This window comes from Haliotis rubra, unplaced genomic scaffold (genome assembly GCF_003918875.1).
Source record: "Haliotis rubra isolate DU_JTF1 unplaced genomic scaffold, ASM391887v1 Scf64, whole genome shotgun sequence".
Lineage (NCBI taxonomy): Eukaryota > Metazoa > Mollusca > Gastropoda > Lepetellida > Haliotidae > Haliotis > Haliotis rubra.
The window spans coordinates 2446453-2471534 of NW_025767346.1; the positions used below are offsets into that span (position 1 = coordinate 2446453).

The 25082-nt window shown below is 39.9% G+C and overlaps 1 protein-coding gene across 2 annotated transcripts; it reads right to left on the minus strand.

The window, feature by feature from the left end:
• Positions 1-245: 245 nt before the first annotated feature.
• Positions 246-23105, minus strand: LOC124256822. Of its 2 annotated transcripts, none has more exons than XM_046690787.1 (15): positions 22972-23105; positions 13643-13979; positions 12272-12574; positions 10382-10663; positions 8887-9187; positions 8167-8368; positions 7412-7552; positions 6519-6683; positions 4843-4870; positions 4579-4625; positions 3489-3542; positions 2392-2472; positions 1889-2020; positions 892-1032; positions 246-336 (listed from the first exon to the last, which is right to left on the minus strand). In XM_046690787.1, the coding sequence occupies exons 6-15, from the start codon at positions 8282-8284 to the stop codon at positions 287-289; spliced, it is 957 nt and encodes a 318-aa protein (XP_046546743.1). In that variant the 5' UTR covers positions 8285-8368; positions 8887-9187; positions 10382-10663; positions 12272-12574; positions 13643-13979; positions 22972-23105; the 3' UTR covers positions 246-286. The 2 variants fall into 2 exon arrangements, with proteins under 2 accessions (XP_046546743.1, XP_046546742.1); XM_046690786.1 differs by having other exon boundaries at positions 7391-7552.
• Between the last annotated feature and the right edge of the window lie 1977 nt (positions 23106-25082).

A 25082-nucleotide genomic window follows, 5' to 3' on the forward strand; every position in this document is an offset into this window, starting at 1 on the left:
CTTTTCTATCATGTTTACAACGAGCCAGCGTTTATGTGAGTAGGGCTTGCCATCTATAGCAATATGCCAGCAATATCATGGCGGTCACACAACAAAAGGACTTCGCACATTGAACCCATGCGGGAATCCAACCCAGGTCCTCGGCGCGACAACGAACGACGTTAATCAGCAGGCTACTACTCCCAGTCTTAATAGGGATCTTTTTAGACAATTTGCTGTTTTGGGTGCATTGGTGGAAAGTATTCTTTCGTTGCAATCTTGGTTCAGCTGTATATTCTGCTGGCAATTACGAATTGTCATCTTCAGCATCCCCAGGGTCATCCTTATTTTCTAAATCTGAAAGAAAACGAAATTGTTTTGGTGACAGGTCATCAATAAGTTTTATAATCGTATTTGCACATAGTTCATGCCATGGTATCAATGTGCCTTACATTTAGTTAATAACGTTAGAGCAAACGTGTATACATTCCCCAAAAAATGTTTACAGATACTGTTGAGTCATCTGAGTCATAATTAGTATCTGCTAGCTGACTGGCATATGAAACACACTGTATTAATCAAACACCGTCGACGATTAACGGATATAAAGACGAAAATGCAAGGTTCCGTTAGTTACCCAGTTGTAAATGGGTACCCGGTAGGGAAGTGAGTAATGTGAATGTTACCTCATCATTATTTACAGAGTACCATAAACAAATGCAGAGGGAACGGGACATCTTTGCTTTGTCAGGCTGGGTCTCGATCGACAAAGCGTTCGTGGCCCTTTGTGGATCAGGGCCCCGGTTAGGACTCAGCTCAGACCATTGCCCCGCACATCTCCACGCAGTTCATCTTCAAGCAGCCCAGCCGGCGGATGAGAACATGAAATTAATCCTCGTTACTTCATCTTACCAACATCACGGAAAGCGTCCTCAAGTGGCGGGTCGTCAATGACCTCGATGGGAACGTCATCACTGACGGTTGAGCCTTTCTGGCTTGAGCGGGGCTTCTGAACTTGAGAGTAAATTTCGGTGACGATTTTCTCAGTCTCCGCTTGAAAGAGACCGTGAACGTATTATTAAACAAGAATGCACGTCTTTCCATTGACCAGCGAATTACATGTGTACGTATGCCATCTAATAAACGATTATAGTTCATGTATGGAGGAGCGTATGTCCTAGCTTTATCAACATAATTAAAAACTACTTTTCACTTGAGTGGTATTCAGGAACGTTATTTGGCTTAAATTCAGTGTTTGTCCTTAACCCTCAACCCTAAAAAGCTGCAGGCCCTGGGGTCCCAGAACCATAAAAAGTTGTGGGTCCTGATCAGAATGTGTAGGCCCTATTTTAGCTACAATATAAGTAATTCCCAGAAAACAAAAAATGTGACAACTAACAAACCGAGTTAAAAAGTTAAAATTAACTTGGTTCAGACTGACTCGTCTTCATTTTCAACAAAATCAACATCCATGTCAAGATCGAAGTCGTTTGAAAAGTCGCTGAGCTAAATTGTTTCCTCGTCAATGATAGTCGTTTCACATACAGACAACATCTGCTGATCGAGATGAAAGCTAGAAATTACTGAATTATATTTTCTGAAAATTAATACTTTCAGTTATTGGGGATAAAAAACTGTCGGCCATAAGGACCTGCAGAAACCAAAAGCTGATGATCCGAGTGGTTTTAGGTCGGCTTCGGGCTTAAGGGCCGACGTTAATTTCGAACGCTGGCTTAAATCAGGGTTGGTAAGATTTCTTGTAAATTATAATCGTAAATAAATATAAGGTAAATAACTCACACAACAAAATTGTCAAAAAACCTGCTTACAGTTTTTGAAAATGACACTAACGGAAAATACGAACACGTATACACTCTCTTACACAATGGATTAATTGTCAATTGTTTACCATCTGCTTCCTCCTGAGTTTCCTCGTGACGAGTCTTTGCCTCCTCCTCAGCCTCGGCCTCAGCCTCTTTGCTGCCGCCTTGGTCCGGATGCTGCACCTCCATGTACACCCCTGGGGAAACTGCAGCAGAGGCTGGGAACAGAAACACGAGACTAGTAACACCAGAACTGTAACAAAACACCAGTTAAACCACTCTAGTAACACCATGCGTGAGACCGATAGCACAAGGATTTCTTCCCAACTGACCCAAAAAGCCAGAATTGCTTTGAGGATATCCCAGCTTTAACATCTGCATGTATTTATACATTTAAAGATAGGGGCGGTGGAGTATCCTAGTGGTTAAAACGTTGGCTCGTCACGCAGAAGACCAGGGTTCGAATCCGCACATGGGTACAATGTGTGAAGCCCATTTCTGGTGTCCCCCGTCGTGATGTTGCTGGAATATTGCTAAAAGCGGCGTAAAACCAAACTCAGTCGGTCAGTTTAAAGATAATCATGTTTACCTCCAGGTTCTGACGTGGCACCGTGTCCCTCAGATTGGTCTGCCGCCACGGACTTCCCGTACAGGCTGCTCTTTATGATCACTGAAATAAATAAGTTAGTGTAACACAGGGTTAAGAAGTACGTCACCGGTTAAACATATTCAGACTGTTCGTTGTTTGACAAATGCATACATTGTAATACGTGCACACTCGTGCAGAACATGAGCAGAACATGCTCTGTATCATTGTCGTCCTGGTAGCGTCCCGGCATTCGAATTATTATTATTACTCTATTTATATAGCGCCGAGTTTCAGCTAGGCTGCTCACAGGCGCTTTGTTTTTTTCCCTCGATCATAGGATGTCAGTCTCAACGGAACTTCGTATTATCAATCTCAACTCCCTGGGGGAGCATACAACTCTTGCAGCCACTAGGCGCACCGAGTTAATGTTGCTTTCCCATCCTTACGAGGTACCCATTCACAGCTGGGTGGACTGGAACACATAGTCACAGTACTTTGTCCAAGTTTACTGCACGTTGCTGTACCCGCAACTAGGTGTTTGCACGTATTCATGTTGCCACCATCTGGTCATATACCAACGGATTCGTGGGTACTTTCAAGTGCACAGGGTTGTGTGCTGTACACTAGGGGTTATGACAACACTGAAAGTGCCTGCACACTAAGTTGACTCCAAGGTTTTTTAAACCCGATCACAGGTGGGCTCGATCCCGGCACCTCATGTTCGCTGGATTACTAGCCTGAAAGTGACACAAAGTAGTGACACGAAGTGTGTGATAACACCCTACAGAATTGGGATTAACACTGATGAGTTGAGTTGTCCTATTATGCTACTCAATACAATTACATCTTCTTACCAGTGAAGATCCGTGTATATACTGATCTTCATGAGCCCATGCTTGTCATTAGAGGCGACCAATGGCTTCGTATGGTCAGGCGTGTGACGTGGTGGATGCATATTATCATATCCAAATTTTCACAGAGACACAGTACAATGAGCATAATATTCGGTTTGATTTAATTATTTTCAACATTTGTGACTTCAGTAAAAGGCATTCCACTGCAATCTAATGTAGTATTATCTGAGACCAAACACCTACCCAAGATTGAGTCCTTGTCTGAGCCATTACGTTTGTGCTCCCTCTCAGTCGCGCCTGTAAAACAAGATGGTTGCCTGTTATATGGGCCATGTGTGGGTGCGTGTCAGTGACTTTTGATGCACAAATATACATAAAACAATGGCGTACCCAGTGCCTGTCATGTCTATGTCCTTTTACATGACCCTTGTCCATATTTCATATGTCCATATTTTTAATTGCGCTTTATTCTTAATGCGCAGAGACTCATAACCTTTGGTCACCTCCCTCTGGCCTGTGAGCCACCCTCCCAATTATAAAAGACAGGTCCCATACTCAGGGTATAACCTTTGGTCACCTCCCTCTGGCCTGTGAGCCACCCTCCCAATTATAAAAGACAGGTCCCATACTCAGGGTATAACCTTTGGTCACCTCCCTCTGGCCTGTGAGCCACCCTCCCAATTATAAAAGACAGGTCCCATACTCAGGGTATAACCTACAATACTTTTTCCACCTTCCATCTTGCACTCAGCAGAAAAATGATGGCCTTGGTATGTAACATTACTATTACAAGTTACATTCATTCTAGTTTCTTGTGTGTGACAAGTGAGTGAGTTGAGTTTTACGCCACACTCAGCAATATTCCAGCTATAAAATAATCGAGTCTGGACCAGACAATCCAGTGATCAACAGCATAAGCATCGATCTGCGCAATTGGGAACCGATGACATGTGTCAACCAAGTCAGCGAGCCTGACCACCCGATCCCGTTAGTCACCTCTTACGACAAGCATGGGTTACTGAAGATCAATATTCTAACCCGGATCTTCACGGGTTTGTGTATGACAATGGAAGAATACTTTCATCACATTAGTGTGTGCAAGATGTTATTGATGACACAATACTCATATTGTAAGTCATTATCACAGTCAGGACCACCCCTTTTCTGTCATTAACTGGTTTTAATCTCAGAAAAATAAAACGACAGGAAATATTAAATTTTGATTACTTTTTCAAACTGATCCCAGAAGAGTGGCGAGGATGGGCAATATAAACTTATAATGTTTTTAAATGTTTAAAGGCTTAAAATTAAAAGAAGACAGTATTTACATTACCTAAACTGTCTCGTTCGTAGGCAGCATTTTCCTTCGTGACGGATAACCTGTGTGAATAAAAAAAGTCTGGTGATTCTTGACAAAGGGTCTCAGAGAATGGAATCACCGATCCCTATTTGATGTGTACCTGTAAGGATTCTCTCTAATTAAGTCAATATTTTCGACAAAATAATCAGCATTATAAACAATAAATTTTACACAAATTACAAATCTTTACATGGCTCATACAAATTACATAGTATATAACAAAATTTACATTCTTACCCGTTTGTGTTGTGAAGAGCTCTATCACCTAGAAAGACATACTCAAAATAACACTAATATTCAAGAGTTTGTAATGGAAGCTTTATATTCCGAAAACACTGAATTCATGTAATAACATTGTGACAACTAGCTATAGTAATAATTGAATGTTGTGACTTAGCATGTATTTGTTTTATCGTGTTACCCGTTTGTTGGAGAGCTCTGTCACCAACAAGGAAATACAAGGGATTACATAAAACCATTGGTACCCCGACAATATTGTATTTACAAGATACACGTCATGCATTCTTGAAACATTTATCTTCAGTTACAATCATCCAGTTCAACTGGCGTGTTTACAATTATTCAAAATGAGGTAATTTTGAGAATGAGCTGAGATATAAAATGGCGTACACAAAAAAATGCACACATGTTGATTTGGAATCATTTTAGGATCAACATGAATAAAAAAAAACGCTTGTAGAAATATTGACGGTCTTTTTTTTAAAATAGTCCCCACAGCAGCAGTGTATACTTTGTTTTGTACCTCAGTTTAGTATGTGTTGTATACCTTTGGTTTGCGTGTGCTTCGTACACGCTCTTCTCTGTATTACGTAACAGATTTCGGTTTTGTTTGTATGTTGCTTAATGCTCCAACAGAAACATTCTATCTATATTGGTGGTGGCTTGTAAAAGTCGAATCAGGACCAGACAATCCAGTGAATTACTTAATGAGCATTGATGCAAAGCATGTAATACGATGAAAGCGTGTGATCAACTACATCACCGGATCTCGTCATTTGCATCTAATGACAAGATCAATGCTAACCAGGATCTTTATGTGTATTCGTTTTTTTACTCAAGACATAAATGAGTTTCAAAGGTTTCATATTGTACTCTCAATAAATAGCAACTGCTGTCTAACGTTGCTATGATTGCATTATTTAATGGTTCATTTGATTGTTCATTTTGTTGATTCTTTGTTTGTTGCTCTCAGCAATACATTATTCCAGTTGCATGACAGCGGCTCTGTCAGACAATGCGATGCTTTTTTAATTACTAACGCGGAGCTGACCATCTCATCATCTTATGTTGGTATGGGGGTCTGTCTGCTCGCAACAAAAACAAACTTTTCAAAATTGTTAATACTGTCAGCAAAATTACTGAGTGTCTTTCGAGTACATCCCCTTTATCTATGAGCGCCAGATTGTCAAAAGGCAACTAAAATTAGAATTGATAGTTCACATATTTTATCTCACCATTTTGAACTACTTCCATCTGAACTACTTCGATTGCCTTTACTTAAAACAAACAGAGCTCGACAGTCCTTCCTGCCATCCAGAATTCGTGTTATTAATGCAACAAATGTTTTTGAATAGTCATCATGCATGGGGAATCACCAGCATTCATTTTGTGCATGTTTTTATTGTGCATATTTTTTGTGAATTTTGCATATAGTCATTTTGAGGCCGTTTTTGATACAAAAAGAATTTCCTACGGGGTAATAAAGTTATATCTTATCTTATCAGAGTCCAATAACAAAGAACCAACCAAATCACCTTGCCTGAAACCCAGCCCTCAAGATTCTGCTCGGTTGGTCCTTCGTGGGGTGATGGGGGCTATAGTCTGACCCGGAATCCCCAAAAGGATATTATATCAGACATAGAACTAGTCAATGCAGTTTTAAAATTACATACTTGTTGTATCATGGGTTCCACACTTCCGTCGTTGAAGCACCAGTAATATCACAAGGACAAGGACGATAACTAAGATGGCGGCCCCGGCAGATATACCAATTATTAACGCCATATTGACTGGAGATTCTTCCTGACCCTCAACTATGACTCCCGTAGGTGGGGTGTCTATTGTGAGAAATGAAAAGAACATTGTCATTAACCATTTCACTTTGCAGTTTAAGTCCTGAAGTGTTTCACATGACGCAGACATATATTAGGATTTTGATTATTTGTTTGGTAGTTAACGCCACACAAACCCCACAATTGCCAGTTATATGAAAGCGGTCTGTAAATAATCTAGCCTGGGCCAGTGGTTGACGTCATGAGCACCGGTCTGTGTAATATTGACACATCCATCAACCGAGTCATCAGTATTCCAGACAATCCAGTGATCATCAGTATGGGCATCGATCTACGCAAATGGGACACGGTGACATAACATTGTGTCAAGCAAGTCAGCGAGTCTGAATACCCGATCCCGTTAGTTGCCTCTTACGACAAGCAGATGTTATTGAAGACCAGGGCCTAGATTTTCGAAGCTCTCTTAGCGCTAAGATAGTCGTAAGTGCCATACATTAACATTAACTTACGACTATCTTAGCGCTAAGAGAGCTTCGAAAATCTAGGCTCAGGTCTCCTGCGTTTGGTAAACATGAAGTGTAAGGTGAATCGATTTCTATAACATTTCATTTTATCACCTAACAGTTAGTTACTCCGATCATTCAAGAACTGATAAATTTGCTTTGTGTGTTTTGATTGGAATGAGAACCCGTGAAGGTCATTTTGAAGTGCACGAAAACCATAGTTTAGATTTAGTAAAAGGTGACGTATACCGTAAACAGCGTTGGACTGACCCGTTGCTTTGAGCTGGATAATGTTGGAGTCACGGCAGCCATATTCGTTGCATACCCGGATGAAGTAGTCTCCGTCGTTATCGGCCGATACAGTTGGAAATAATAGCCTCTCCTCATGTCCAGACAAACGTATACTTTTACCTGTAAAATTCGTCATTTATTCCTATATGAAGTCCAGGGTGAACCTCATGCACTGTCTATATGAATGTGTGTGTTTCTACTGCTGTACAATTAATAATTGGCGGTACTGATTAACGGTATCCCAAGCAGTATATCACGGTATTGCCCACTTGTGCTGGAAATCTCATACTTGAGGATTGTTTCGTTACAACCGATCAATCATCAAAATAATCTGTTAGCGTCATTTACTAATTTTTCCTGTTATGTTTGTTAATGCACAAAAAAATAAAATAAAAAAAATTAAAAAAAATAAAGAAAGCTCTCTGTGTTTTAGGCGAATTGCACAAAATGCAGTTGCAAATTTCACATCTTTAAAGGATCACTTGTATGTTATCTTTAAGATAAATTCAATCATGACTTGGAACGAGCTTGTAGTGCTTATGAAATGTAAATTTAATGAGACAGACAAAGCCCATCATGTGAAAAATATTGTTGATGCAAACGAGTGTTCCAAAATTTATTGTGTTCGATTATCAGAAAACATGATCAATTGCTTATTCGTTTAGTCACTGTGACCAATATTTGATTATTTCAATTAATCGGACCAGCACTATTGCCCACACAATATATCTCACCGTACATATCAACACTGATCTTCTCAGGGGATGATCCAACAAACGGACCAGTCTCATTAGGGCTGAGTTGTTCCCCCTTGGCAAACCACGTGACATTAGATCCCGGGGTCAGACACATATCTGAAGGTCAAGGTGAAACTCGAGTTCTGCAGCGTCTTCACCATAGTTACGCCATCGGTATAATCAGGAAAATACGGAAGTCCTGGGGAAATACGACAATGCGGTCATCAAATACTGGCTGAGTGAGTAAGTTTAATTTTACGCCGCTTTTGTAGCATTATTCAGGCAATATCACGGCGGGGGATACCAGAAATGGGTTTCACATTGTACCCATGATGTGGGGAATCGAACCGGGGTCTCCGCTGGCGTGACGAGCGAACGCTTTAACCACTAGGCTCCAGCAACGCCCCTTCATACATTTAAGTTTATAATTGTCTATTGAAAGTATCACCAGTTAGCGATACGGTATTTATTTAAATGGAAATTAATGTACAAGAGCTTAGTCCAGTCCCAAAAGGGGGCAGTGGGGTAGTCTAGTGGTTGAAGCGTTTGCTGGTCACGCCGAGGGATCGGGTTCTATTCCCTACATGGGTAGCCGATTTCTGATGTACCCAGCCGTGATACTGCTGTAATATTGCACAAAGCGGCGTACGCTATATTCACACACTCACCACACACAAGGAATACCACTCACTCACTCATTCAGAGAATACGTATTACCCTGTACATCCAGCATCGTCCAATGGAAGCTGTACATGGAACCATTTCTGCCGATGCCATTGGTGCCATTACATATGTAGATCCCCGTGTCTTGATAGCGAAGTGATGACATTCGGGAGTATAGAGTGCGTGGAGTTGTTGGTTCCTGCAAGTGCTCGAACAACTGTGTTGCCATACATGTGTGTCCAGGGCAGGAAAGTCGTGCTGTCAGGGTTACCACTTGCGGTGCACGTGAATGCCACAGACTGGATGCCATCTTCGGATATCGATACGTTCGAGGTGACTGTCAACTTTGGGCTATCTGAAGAGATGATAAAAAAAGAAGCGGTGGGTATATTGTATATATCAAATGTGATGTTATATGAACAGGTAGAAGTTTTATGTATGGAACCAAAAGTGGATGTGCTTATATTAAGTGATCATATACTAGTTATGATATCGAACATATAACTGTGCACAAACCAAACCTTTGACTTCTGTGACTTATTATGAACCCGGCATGTAATGCGGAAGAATATAGTCGACGCCTCGTCCGTCTATCCTTCTATCTGTCTGTCCGTCCGTAATCATTTTATTTCCGGAGCATAACCGGAGCATATTTTTCAACAAAAATTGGTAGATATATCAAACAGAACCTTATTTGGTGCCTTTTGCTTTCTACAGATTTTTGTCATTTTTACTGTTCAGTATTTCCTAGTCTCAGAAAGGTGGGATGTGTGGGGTACATTTCCGAAGCAAAACTCGAAAACCGTTTGATATCTGTCAACAGAACTGAGCAGATACATGAGACATACCCTAACGTGATGCCTTTTGCTATTTGTGCATATTTGGCATTTGTATTTGTCTTGGTTTCCATGGAAACGGTTATGACTTAGTCTCAAAAAGGAGGGGTTGACTTTGTTTCCAGAGTACAACTCGAAAACCTTTCAATATCTTTCAGCAAAACTTGGCAGATATATGAGGTAGATCCCAAAGTTGTGCCTTTCGCTACTTGCAGATTTTCTGTGATTTATATTTTTCATGATTTCCATGGGAACGAGTAGGACTTAGTTTTAAAAAATCAAGTTGAACTTAAAGTAACTGTCAGATTATTTGTTCTTTCAAATATGTTGGGGGCAGGGGGAATTTGTCACCTTCTGATGACTCTTGTTATATCTTGTCAACCACCACACTGTGGACACAACAATATCTTGTTTTCTCAACAATTCCACCCGTGTAGATCCGAGTTAAAATTGATCTTCAGTAACCCATACTTTCGTAAGAGGCGACTAACGGGATCATGTGGTCAGGCTCGCTGACATGGTTGACACATGTCATCGGTTCCCAATTGCGCAGATCAATGCTCATGCAGTTGATCATTGGATTGTCTGGTCCAGACTCGAATATTTACCGACCGCTGCCATATAGCTGGAATATTGCTGAGTGAGGTGTAAAACTAAACTCACTCACTCACTATTGATACTTACATGCACATAGTATTTCGTAAGATACTTACATAACACTCTCAAATAGTCCTTGTCCGAATATGCAGAGCTGTTTCCACGCGTATACTTATTGATTGCATAGCAATTGATCTCGGCGCCGTCATCTTCTCGTGAGACTTGAAACGTCACGTAATATTGTCTCGTGTGTGTATTATCATTGCCTGGTCTCACTACAACCGTTGTCTTCCCCCGGGGCTTGCCTTCAGGGTGGGGCTGGCAGGAGATGTTCACCTCCTGACCTTCAATGATATTGTCCCGGGGCGAGATGGATATCACAGGGTTCTGTGGCATGTCTGTAACATGTAATCAAATCTGATTTTAATATGTTTTTGGAAAAAAAACTACCATATACTTCCGGTATGACCCGTGAAGATCCGGATCATATGGGTTGAGAATTCAAACTTCAAACAAGATTTTGTTCAAACTTGGAAATGGACACGTAACATTCGTTTTTACCAACTATGAATTTTGAAGATCCTCCCATTGAATGTCGACAGCCGCCAAACAGCTGGAATATTGTTGAGTAAAAATATACTCACTCACTCAATGCCGACAATATTTCATCGAATGTTTCTATTTTCGCTCTGAATATTGACATTCACATTTAATGTCGACAACAGATGATCGTCAATGTACAATCAGTACAAGATGTACACAGCCAATACACAATATACACACCGGGGCTTGTCAGTACGGACATGCGAGGTATAACATCAGGTCACCAACACTGACCGATGAGACGCAGTCCCCACAAACATTGTTGTAAACACTCAGGAACACTCAGAAGTACTCACACTGAAGGTCGTCAATGCTCACAGTCAGTTCATAATGTACACACACAGATCATCATCAAAGCTAACAGTCATTTCATAATGTACACACACTGAAGTTCGTCAATGTTCACCGTCAATTCATAATGGATATTTGTACCCCCACTGATCATTGTGATAGCTAACAGTCAAATCATAATGTACACACACTGAAGGTCGTCATGTGGTCACAGTCAATTCATAATGTACACACACTGATCATCGTCAAAGCTAACAGTCAATTCATAATGTACACACATTGATCATCGTCAAAGCTAACAGTCTATTCATAATTTACACACACTGATCATCGTCAAAAGTACAGACACTGATCATCATAAAAGCTAACAGTCAAATCATAATGTGCACACACTGAAGGTCGTCATGTGGTCACAGTCAACTCATAATGTACACACACACATCATCGTCAAAGCTAACAGTCATTTCATAATGTACACACACTGAAGTTCGTCAATGTTTACAGTCAATTCATAATGGATATTTGTACACACACTGATCATCGTGAAAGCTAACAGTCAAATCATAATGTACACACACTGAAGGTCGTCATGTGGTCACAGTCAATTCATAATGTACTCACACTGACCATCGTCAAAGGTACACACACTGATCATCGTGAAAGGTACACACACTGATCATCGTGAAAGCTAACAGTCAAATCATAATGTACACACACTGATCATCGTCAAAGCTAACAGTCTATTCATAATTTACACACACTGATCATAGTCAAAGGTACACACACTGATCATCGTGAAAACTAACAGTCAAATCATAATGTACACACACTGAAGGTCGTCATGTGGTCACAGTCTATTCATAATTTACACACACTGATCATCGTCAAATCAATCAGTCAATTCATAATTTACACACACTGATCATCGTTATAGCCCACAGTCAATTCATAAAGTACTCACACCGAAGGTCGTCAATGCTCACAGTCTATTCATAATGTACACACTAGGGATCATCCGACAAGCGACTTACATCATTCAAACAGATCTCCAGTTACGACACAGTCCCCACAAAGAAGGCGGTCCAGACTCAGAAGTACACAGAAGTACTCACACTGAAGGTCTAACGTGATGTTTGACGATGCTGTCTGTTGCGTAGTGGGGTTGGTGATGATACATTTGATGGTACTGCCGTCATCTCTCCAGGAGACCCAAGCAGTCAGTCGTTGGAGACATGTGTTCGAGGTCCTCTTCACCGCGCTCACGTTTGCAGTGACGTTGCCGTAGTCCCAAGCAAACACGTATATGTCGTCACACTGACATTTGCAGGTCAGCAACACCGGGTCCACCCCGTACACAATCTTCACGATGTTGCCAGTGAGACTGACGGACTCCGGCAAATCGGAAGGTGGAGACTCTGAAAGGATGACCACAGCAAGTTACAGTCTTGGCAGAACACATACCTGACTTTAACATACCTGGCAACATTTACTTTGTAAATAACTACCCAACTTGGTACTTTTGAGCATGTGAAAGTTTTTTAAATGTTTCTTGGAAAAAGAGTACATTTGTAAATAGTTCTATGATTTGTCTACGTCTGTCTCTCTTATGAAGTAGTCTATCTTCGCGATCATGTTCTGTGATTCGAAATCTATACACAAAAAGTTTCCAGAACATTCTCTTACTCTTTGGGTAAGACAACATTAGAAAACTCCACACAAATCTTGCCTCCCTGTCTAAATTAGTAACCAACACGCTCTCTTCTGAATCTTAACAGAAACAATCATTGTAACACAACTACAACACAATGAATAACATGACATACATGACAGACTGCATACAAACAACTTTCGTAGGCATAAATCAGATATGTTCCAGTTTGTTTTTGGACAAGACCACTGAGCTATTATGTCAGAATTTACAAAGCGAACTAAGTCAGCAGTCTATGTTGCCTTTTCAGATAAAGAAAAATATGTTGACAGACTATGGCACGATGGGTCAGTTTACAAACAACATGAACTGGGCATTCGAGGAAATGCATGAATGTATCCAGAGTGGAACGTGATCTTCACACAGTTGCTGGTCTTAGTAATGTTGGCGGTGTAAGAACCTGCTCCTTGTAAGTGCAAAACGTTTCCAGAACCTTCTCTTACTCTTTGGGTCAGACTACTTTGAAGGTTTCCGGAAGTACGGATGTACACACCAATCTCGTCTCCTAGTTTAAAAATAGTATCCAACACATTCTCTGCTGAAGCAGAAACAATGTAACACAAACACAACCTTGTTCTGCAATGAAGAACACGACAGACATGACATACTGCATTCAAACAACTTACCAGTAGTATCAGGAACAACGCTGTTCTGCAATGAATAACACGAGAGTCATGACAGACTGCATTCAAACAACTTACCAGTAGTATCGGGAACAACGCTGTTCTGCAATGACTAACACGAGAGACATGACAGACTGCATTCAACAACTTACCAGTAGTATCAGGAACAACTTTAACTTCAACTTCGTTGCTCTTCATGTCTACATTGGGATCCTCGCACGACCACCTGCCGCTGTCCTGACTAGTCACCTCTTCTACAACAAGCAGGAGTTGCTTCCCCTTGCACATTGTTTCATATTCCCCCCCTCTTCCTAGCAGACCGTATTAGAGAACAGGAATTAGGTTTCCGTCTGAGGGACACAGCCATCCGTCTGCCATTCAGGAACCATTTTATCCTGCCAGTGTCTGTTGTTGTTTCACAAATCAATGTAAAGTTTGTATACTCTCGAACCTCTGTCTGGCCCCCATCAACACGTATAGCAATTCCTTCTGAAAAAGACGAAGGCTATCCCCATTAAACATGTTCAGATGAATCTTAGTTTAAGATTGTTTACAGAAATTCTTAATGCATGACCCCATTCGAACATGTCGGAATATTGAACTGTAGCCATTCAATAGCTTTCTTTGAATTCTCACCCACTATTTGTTTCCAACGAAGTTTCGCCTCACAGTAGTTTGATTGCCCTGAGATTTATAGTCATGTTTATGTCCCAATTGTGGACAGCTGTACATAGACAAACATCTTTTGTACAAAAGCAAAAGTATGGTGTATACATTCTATGTGGTCACAGTGAAGAAATTTGAATGTTCAATCTTTCATGACGCTTTTACCCAAACAAATCTTTCAGTTTCTGTTCACGTGTCTATTGGGTGAACAATAGGTTACCTTGCATTCTACTTTGTTTTAAGTTGGATATGATACTCAAAGAAATTGGATCAAGAACTCGCCCCACTGGTAAAAATAATCATGATTTCGAGAACCATATCCTACACGAATTTTATAATGTATACCTTTTCTCTCGTGAAGTGTCACGGAAATACCATCATTTGATCTTGCCCTTGACCTCATTTAATATTTATGATACCTAACGAAACATTAGTAGATGGGAACATTGCACTGGAGCATATTACTTGGTAAAACGAAGAGGCAGAACCAACGGAGAGAGATGGTGAGCTGGGTCTTTTCGCCGCTTTAAACAGAAATACTTTTACAATATCACTGACTGACTGACTGAGTTTGGTTTTACGCCGCTTTTAGCAATATTCCAGCAACATCACTGCGGGGGACACCAGAAATGGGCTTCACACATTGTACCCATGTGGGGATTCGAACCCGGGTCTTCGGCGTGACAAGACAAACGCTTTAACCATTAGGCTACCCCACCGCCCCTTTTCAATATCACTGCAAGGGACACGAGAAGAGGTATCTACACATTTTACCAGTGTAGTGAATCACAACTCCCAAAGGTGTCTTGCGAGCACTTAAACTTCTAGGCTTTCTCAAAGGTCCTTGATACAGTTAAGGGGTAGTAATAAATTCAAGATTTTTAAAGCATTTTATATATGACGAGTGAAAGCGATGTATTATCTATTTTGGCCCAATCCTAAACTGCAGTGATATATATGACCGAGTCGTCTCAAGAGGCAATAGACGGCGTGGCGAGTTATGCCCCTTAGCCTGTCATTGCGCGACAAAATCCGGTTCACTCTGATTATTGGTAACTATGTGTTGGTTAAGGTTCATCAGTATCGTGTGTTACATCAATGTGCTTAACATCTAAGACCTGCGTCAGAGTGAGCGAGTGAGTTAAGATTTTAAGTCACATCGCAATATTTCAGTCATACCGTGACTAAAATCACGTTAAAATTTTATCATAAATGAGACAAATCATAAAACCTTGTCAACAAAGGACAGTAAAACAACTAGAGTATCACAGACATAGATATGGAACTAGTATGCAAATCTAAGACTATCTAACTATTGAAGACGATACAATATAAATACAGGTTATAGACTGCCAACAACTGATGTTAGATCACTATACTAGGGACCATGGGGACATTTGCTTCTTGCATGGACCCAAGCCATAAATTAAAATAACATATATTCTACGATTAAAGTTAGTGGTATGTTCAAATTTACCTTGACTGTTTTGGAAACAGAGGGCGAGATGTAAGTGAAACACTGCTGAAAGCAAACTCTTTAGTAAGTAACATAGTATTTAACGTAAATTAAGATCACATTGAATTTGGATACATATGAGGTTTTCCTGTTACCAGGCGATGGTGTTTTATGTATTCATATGATTATACAAAAACATGTTTAAACAGCGTAACTCCAAAATTGTGTTTAATTTTAAAGCATTTTTGGGTCAGGGTTATTCTATACCTTATGTCTATATTCTATATCTTATTATCTACAATGAGGTGGTTGAATTTTATAGGCTTAAGATACATCTCGATCATGTCCCTTTGTGGAATTTTACATCACTAAGGCAGTGAGGTGATTCACTTTTCACTTGTATAATCTCAGACTGGGTCTATTTTTATGTACATTAATTGATCCTAGTGTCTAAGCACATGGAGCATGTAGGCTCAACACAGTCGGCACAGGAGCACTTACGTGCCAAATGGAATAAGCTGTTAATGGGTAGGAGATACACCTCTTATTTATAAACTCTATTCCATAAATGGGTAGACTTAGTTTTCGTATCTTCAGCCACACTGTGAATGATTAAGAGATGTAATGTATATGTTTGTGTAGTGGAATTATTTTAAAACTGTATGTTGTATTTGTGTGTGCGTGTCTTGGTATAAAAAGTAGTGTGTGTGTCTGAGTGTGCATGTCTTTGTGTGTGTGTGTGTGTATGTGTATGTGTGTTAAACTGTACATCTATTCATCATATAGTTCTCGGAATAATTATGAATGTACTAATGTACGAGCTTGCCATGAGTTAAATATTTGGCAAATGTACCAAGTGATTTGTTTTCCTATCATAACCAGCGTTGTTTTGGGAGAGCTGGACAAAACAATTAATGATTTGGTCAACTATCCCCCCGTGTCACGCATCAGTGTCAATTTCAGTTGCTAATCCAGGTGAGATAAACCCATGATAGATAACATGACCAGATCCACATCGTCGGTAGCAAACAAATCACCAGGTCAAACATTGCAATTGAGCACAGTTACGTCTGTTCTTATGCACAACGGCAACGGCAACGGCAGCGGCAACGGAAGCGTTATGATAAGCCCAATCCAGCAGTGCTAAATATTTCATAAAGCCGTCAATGCCTAACAATGCATTTATAGAAAAGAATGATAATACTAATCTAACAGCTCAATAAGTACCCTAAATTAAATCGTCAATGTCTAACATGCATTAACTGTACAATCAATATGATAATACCAATAACCAGTGCAAAACATACTCAATTAAATCGTCAATGTCTAACATGCATTTACTGTAAAATTTGACAATCCAAATAACCAGTGCAAAATACACTTAATTAAATCGTCAATGCCTAACAAGCATTAACTGTATAATCAATATGATAATACCAATCGACCAATGCAAACATACTCAATTAAATCATCAATGCCTAACATGCATTCACTGTAAAATGTGACACTGTCAGTCAAGCATTGCAAAATACCGTTAATTTAATCGCCAATGCTCACCTGGCACTCCTATGTCTAAATGAATGAACTACATTCATAGCCAATCCTATTTAAGCACTTATTAACGGCTAAGATGTACTTAAGAAGTACATCCGTACATCAAACACTTGGCTTATTAAATCGGCAGATCTGGAGTGTAGAGTTTCTGCCACTGCTGCATGGAAAATACATTAAAGTGTGGTATTTTGTAGTTGCCCTGCATGGGTCTCAGTATTAAGGGATCAAAACAAGGAATGGTCGGTTCGAATTCATTACACATTGGTAACAATGGTTGGTTGGTTAGTCTTTTGTTTAACGCCGCACTAAGCAATATTATTGCTTTAAATAATCACAATTCCCAGTGATCAACATCATGAGCATCGATCAGTTGGGATATCAGTATACAGTGTCTGAGCGTAGTAAGGATCTCCAAACGTCGGCATGGTCCCAACGTTGTGATGCACCGCTGGTAATGTGATGTAATGTCATCGTGAGGGGTTTGATGTTTGTCTGAAGTTCACGTTGAAATTATTTCATTGTCGTCATGGTTATTTCCTACGTCCGCATCGCTTAATAGAGACTGGCATCACCTGAATGGGTATCATCGTTTTCGTAGGAACGTATTTTGAATACACAGTACGTTTGAGAAAGCGATAAAATGTAACATATACTACCCATCAAAAGTTTAGACTCACTAGTGTAAATGTAGCCACTTACTTGTCCACTGTTCTAAACTAGCTTTTTTGCAAAATATTCCATACTGTTTAAAGGTACTGTTTAGTTATGAACTGGTGTATTGTAAAACATATTCGTAACATTGAAAAGATTATTGTCATGAGTTCAGTAAATGATTAAAATCTGTGAAAATTGGCGAATTCTTAACAAAACTTTACACCAAAACGCATCTGTTCACATGCACGACATTTGCTCATGCCTTTCGCAATTTGAAGCATCATCCTTGTGCAATTCATCTGCATAAGGTTTTCAGTTGGTTCCCCCAAGTTGGTGGAGAAATTCATCTTCGATGTAACCACATACATATACATAACATATAGTGAGTGCTTTAAGTGAGTCTAAACTTTTGATGGGTAGTATATTTGGGATTAGACTTAATACGTAAGGTAGAGATTCTAGTACTTTTTTGGGTCGAGTCCCTTTGATGATTCACGGGCACTGTGACCTCATTACGTCATATTTGCCAGTTTACCTTGTCACACAGGCACACAAATGCGTTGGCTGAGTGGGTCAGATCGCTGGCGTTGTGTGCTGGCCTCAATCAGAGAGTGGGTTCAAATCCTGGAAGGGACTCAAACCTACAAAGTGCTATAATATGTACCTTACTGAGAAAGTGTAATCCGAAATAATAGATATTTAATTGTAACATGACATTTAGACCTTAATCATATCTATCAAAGAAATGAAGTTAAATCCTGATATTCTATGAATCTCTGTTAATTGTTATCGAATTTACTATTACGGTGTTTATAAACCACTACACTACGATTATAACTTCAAAATTAACAGTCACAAGATAAATGAATAAAATGTACAATTAACAAAACCTTCAAATAATATTACCTTATTATGCATTGAAATATATTACAATAGCAAACAATGCTACTCACATTTGTGTTCATGCCAACTACAACAGCTGATGTCTCCAACATGGAGACAGTGACAAGCCATGTGCTCTGATGAGGAGCAACACTAACAATAAGGGGAAGTAATCAAGTCATGACAATCATGATAATAATTTTTGGGAAAACTAATAACAGTTATAGCCTAGCTAGACTTTCTGAACCTAATCTGAACTTAAGTTTACAATGAAAATTACTACACTATTTTATTACTTTGTACTTTACAACATAGAATTATAACCTTTTGACAACAAATATCTTTAATGTATGAAATTATAAACTAATTGAAGTGAACATTTGTTTCTGCATCAACACTGTAGTTAACAGTCTCGAGAGAACAATATCTTTATATCAGTTGAAGCAACTATATCGACAATACAGAGCCTGAAGTGGTTGAGTTAATGCGCGATTAGTGCGCTGAGACTCCCACCAACAGGGTCACAACATTAGGTGGGTCTACTTGTACAGAGGTCAATGGGCTCGCATTTCCTTGTAATCACATAGCGTGGGTGGAAACTAAAAGTAGGACAATCCAACCTAGGGCTTAAATCCCGTACCACAGATCTTAAAGTTCACGTTTCGTAACGCTATTGAAGGTTTTCTTGCTGTTGTAAAAGACGACTCGTTTCTACCTCTTAGTCCTTCATTATGAATATACGTGAGAATCTCACCCAAATACCTTAAAGTTTTCATATAACATATATACTATCCCAAAAAGAAACGCATAGGCCAGAAATCTGTTGCGAAAATGTTGTATTTTTAAACATGTATAACACGTCCACAAATAGACTTTTGTGCATGAATGTTTACACCAGTTTAGAAGAAGATAATGTCTATACAACCAAGTGGATAATTTTAGATAAGGGAGACGTTGAGCGCGATGGTGATGACGTAGCACGGTCCCGACGTCCTGGCTCTCAGACCAATCTGTTTCAACCTGTTCCGTACAGTTTGACCGGATATCCTCCGAAGTCCAGGCACCCTTGCTGCTGTGCTCTCACCCGTGGCAGTACGATCCCGCAAATGTAGTACCCGGATGTACCGATCTAGGCTGCAGTGTTGACTCGAGGTCTGCCTGTACGGGGACGGTTATTTGTTATACCTGTTTGGTTGTAACGAGCTGCAAGCCGTGATATCGTGGTCAAACTAACATTCAGACGCCTGGCAACAGAAGATTTGTATTCTCCAGCGTGCATTTTTTCAATGGCGATGTTCCGTGTCGCAGAGTCAAGACGTAGCGTTGTGATTTGACCTTGAAACTCCTTTAAAACGAATGCCGATTTCCGAAAGTAATCTGGATTTTTTATTGCCAGACAGTGCATGCTCTTTGCTGCCCAATTTCAACTGGAAGGTGATTTCTGTTGCGTTGTGGCGATGCCTTTTTAAGAAATCTCATCAAAATCAACATTTTCAGGTAAAATCGATTTTTTACTTGTGCAATAGTGTAAAATCATGCTATCAACATTTTTGTTATATATTTTGACGATTGTTTGAACACAATAGGTAATTAAATAGGTTTTTAAAAATACAAATCGCCTATGCGTTTCTTTTTTGGAATAGTATATTAGCGTTAAACGTCATGATCCATTACCCCATAACACTTTTTCCTAAATGTAGAAACAACAATAATCGTTAACATCCGAAAAGTCGTAAACAACATGAAAGTACAGATAAGTAGGTTCAATAGCAGTGACTGGTGATGACGTATGTCTGTACACTCCTAAGACGCAAAGCATTGTTACAGAAAGTCCCGGTTGTTATCGCGTGATCTCGTCCAAGCAGTATCTCCTTTGGAAGACAATTTCGATGATGAATAATCTTTCATTTTGCGACAAAAGCAGTTTTTTATGATATAGGAAATCTCTGTTAAAACCATTAAGGTGAGTTAATGTCTGCTGCATCTGAGGTTAGTTTTAGGCTTGTATTCATACAGACATACAGACGTATATTCAATCCCTGTGCGCGATGTTACCAATGTCTGGTCAATGCAATCGAAGACTCCGAATGAAGGTAACAAAACCCTTCCTTCATCACAAGTAATCTCTTCCGAAAGCGGGGAGGTGGGTATCCCAGTGGTTAAAGCGTTCGCTCGTCCCGCTGAAGACCCGGTTCGATTACCCACAAGGTACAATGTGTGAAGCCAATTTCTTGTGTCCCTGCCGTGATATTGCTGGAATATTGCTAAAAGCGACGTAAAACCATACTCACTCACTCACTCACTCTTCTGAAAGCAGAGTCCATTGTATGATTCCAACAATATCACAATCACGTGTTTATGAGTAACGACATGGTACGAAGTGTTCGCGAAGACCTGATCGTATATTTGTCCATCCATGGCAACTGTCACAAACACATGCAAAGGGAAGTCAATTTTGCACTTGCACAATAATTGCATCATTTTTGTGGAGCAGCTTTGTTTCCACTTCTTGACCCTTCATTAGTACAAATACTGACCAGGTACAGTTTACACCAGGAATTTGCAACCATAAATACCAGCATGCCTTTATTTTCTACCAATTGAATTAACCTTTTGCAATCGTCTTGTAGGTTCATAATATTAATACAATGCACGTGCAGCCACGCACAGACTATTACTAGTTACCGAAGTTGGTGTAAAGAGATGAAGTATACTACGTTTATAACAAACACACTTATATCGTTGATGGATATACCGAACAGTTCTGTTTGGTCAATGGCCCATGCTGTTTAGTTAAGTCGAGTGCGCAGAACGAACTACAGTTATTACGAACTTAATCAGGGGCTCCTTTGAGTTCATCATAACTGGATTTTGGAAATGTTTTTGATGCCTTTAATGACAAACTCCCAGAAACCTTGGAAATATTCTCAAGGATGTCACGAGAGCATTTATGTGACTTGTTTCGAGTATCAATATATATAGTTTGCATGAACGAGAGACACGACCCCCTTGCCTATCCCCTCTCTGATAAGATAGAAACGTTTTCGCAACGTTGTGGGAAGGGTGTAGATTGGTAACGTCATGACACAACGTTGTGGGAAGGTTGTAGATTGGTAACGTCATGACACTACGTTGTGGGAAGGGTACAGATTGGTAACGTCATGACACAACGTTGTGGGAAGGTTGTAGATTGGTAACGTCATGACACAACGTTGTGGGAAGGTTGTAGATTGGTAACGTCATGACACAACGTTGTGGGAAGGTTGTAGATGGGTAACGTCATGACACAACGTCAGTATTACGTCATTTTATAACGTTACCACAACACAATAAAAAAATTGCAAATTTACGTTTTACGAGGAAACGTTATGCTTTGAGCTCCTCACACAGTTAGAACAGCGTTTCTTATAACTTGGTGTCTCGATAGCGTTTTCACTCTTCACTTTTCAGCTACAGCCTTAAAAAACACACGACCAAAACAACATGCAAATTGACGAATAAACATAGAAGTGAACTTCTGCTTTGTTTCCTATGTGCCGTTCACTACTGGGAAAGCCATTCAACTATTAACGTTAAATAGAACGGTAAGACAACGTCCAATACGTTAACATCAAATAACTGTAACTTGTGGCGACGTAAAAATGAACTATTACGTCAGGCCACAACGTTGTGACAACGTAAATTGGAGTCCGCAGAATAACGTCGTAACAACGTAAGTATAACGTTGTGACAACGTTGTGATAACGTGAATTGTTAGCTGGGAGGGTTTCTACCTGCGCCATTGATCGAAATAATTGCTTATGACAATGCGCTCTTGTCTTTCTCTTTATGGTGATATGATTGTTTTCTGCGCATTTAGTGTAATCACTGACAGCCGTATAGACAGTCATCATCACAAATGGTGTTCCATTACCTAGGGGGCGGTGGGGTAGCCTAGTGGTTAAAGCGTTTGCTTGTCACGCTGAAGACCCGGGTTCGAATTCCCATATTGGTACAATGCGAGAAGCCCATTTCTGGTGTCCTTCAGAAACATTGCTGGAATATTGCTAAAAGTGGCGTAAAACTAAACTCACTCACTCACACCATTACCCAGGACTATGAACCTGCCAGAGCTATTTCACCTTTACTTGATATATATACCTATCCTGTAACGCTAAGGGGCGCAACTCTGTAATACATTTATTAATTGTTTTTCCCTATAATTCAAACGGATCCCTGTCCAAAAATGAATGCAAAACAACCATGCAGCGTTAGAAGTACCAGACTTACCTTTCACGCTCTCGACAATCTCCGAATACCCTGTTACAAGATGGCTCATATATACCAACCAGCAGATCCAGAAAGCTGGCATATCCATTTTACAACGTGCGTCTTCAGCTAAATCTTGTTTCGTTTAAACAGAGATTTACAGTTACTAACAATGTCCGCAGTTAATTGGTTGGGGCAAGCAAGCCATGTCCTGGTACTGTGCACATCCGGGGCAGAGAGAACGGCAGCCACACTTGGCAACACTCTCCAGTTTCCCAGCTCGGAAACGTTCAGACGTTATCGTGGCATTTTGGTGTGTTTTCGAAATATTGAAATTTAGTCTAAATTATTTTTACGACATCTAAAATTATGTTGTTTTTTCATGTTTCGGAGTGAGTGAGTGAGTTGGGCTTCACGCCGCTTTTAGCAATATTCCAGCAATATTACGGTGGGGGACACCAGAAATGGGCTTCACACATTGTACCCATGTGGGGAATCCAACCCGGGTCTTCGGCGTGAGGAGCGAACGCTTTAACCATTAGGCCACCCCGCCGCCCCTCAATTGTTTTTTTAAATCCATGACTCTTTATACGGTGACTCAGCGGCTAAGATGTCAAGACTCGTTCAGAATTAGCTTTCCTTCGTCCTGCAACGACTGATAACTATTTAATGGTTGAAAACTGACAATGTTTATAACGGTCATTCAGTTGCCTTGGTCGATTGACTTGGAATTACAACAAATAACTAAATCTGTCGGCATATTACATATATATTTATCTGAACAACATTCCATAATGAATACGCATAGGCATGAATACGGTAGTCATCAGAGATGAGACCACTGTGATGTTGGTAGGCATCAGCATTTAATGCTGTAGGTAGTGACAAGATTCCTATAATGTCGGTATGCATCAGCACTTATTGCTGTAGGTAGTGACAAGATCACTATAATGTTGGTAGGCATCAGCACTTAATGCTGTAGGTAGTGACAAGATCACTATAATGTTGGTATGCATCAGCACTTAATGCTGTAGGTAATGACAAGATCCCTATAATGTTGGTAGACATCAGCACTTAATGCTTTAGGTAGTGACAAGATCACTATAATGTTGGTATGCATCAGCACTTAATGCTGTAGGTAGTGACAAGATCACTATAATGTTGGTAGGCATCAGCACTTAATGCTGTAGGTAGTGACAATATCACTATAATGTTTGTATGTATCAGCACTTAATGCTGTAGGTAGTGACAAGATAACTATAATGTTGGTAGGCATCAGCACTTAATGCTGTAGGTAGTGACAATATCACTATAATGTTTGTATGTATCAGCACTTAATGCTGTAGGTAGTGATAAGATCACTTTTATATTGGTAGGCATCTGCACTTAATGCAGGTAGTGATTAGATCACTATAATGTTTGTATGCATCAGTACTTAATTCTGTAGGTAGTGATTAGATCACTATAATGTTGGTAGGCATTAATACTTAATGCTGTAGGTAGTGACAAGATCACTATAATGTTGGTAGGCATCAGCACTTATTGCTGTAGGTAGTGACAAGATCACTATAATGTTGGTAGGCATCAGCACTTAATGCTGTAGGTAGTGACAATATCACTATAATGTTGGTAGGCATCAGCACTTAATGCTGTAGGTAGCGACAATATCACTATAATGTTGGTATGCATCAGCACTTAATGCTGTAGGTAGTGGTAAGGTCAGTATAATGTTGGTATGCATCATCACTTAATGCTGTAGGTAGTGACAAGATCACTATAATGTTGGTATGCATCAGCACTAAATGCTGTAGGTAGTGATTAGAACATTATAATGTTGGTATGCATCTGCACTTAATGCTGTAGGTAGCGACAATATCACTATGATGTTGGTATGCATCAGCACTTAATGCTGTAGGTAGTGGTAAGGTCAGTATAATGTTGGTATGGATCAGCACTTAATGCTGTAGGTAGTGACAAGATCTATATAATATTGGTATGCATCAGTACTTCACGCTGCCAGTAGTGTTTACTCTACTATAATGCTGGCAGACATCACTACGTAATGCTGTAGGTAGTGATTAGGTCACTATAATGTTGGTATGCATCAATGCTTAATGCTGCCAGTAGTGATA

Coding starts and splice junctions, on each gene's coding strand:
- LOC124256822 (XM_046690786.1), bottom strand. CDS start 8,284: ATGTGTCTGACCCCGGGATCTAATGTCACGTGGTTTGCCAAGGGGGAA. Junction 4,626..4,842: donor GCTCTTCACAACACAAACGG/GTAAGAATGTAA, acceptor TTATTCACACAG/GTTATCCGTCACGAAGGAAA. Junction 337..891: donor GGACGCTTTCCGTGATGTTG/GTAAGATGAAGT, acceptor GTTTTCTTTCAG/ATTTAGAAAATAAGGATGAC.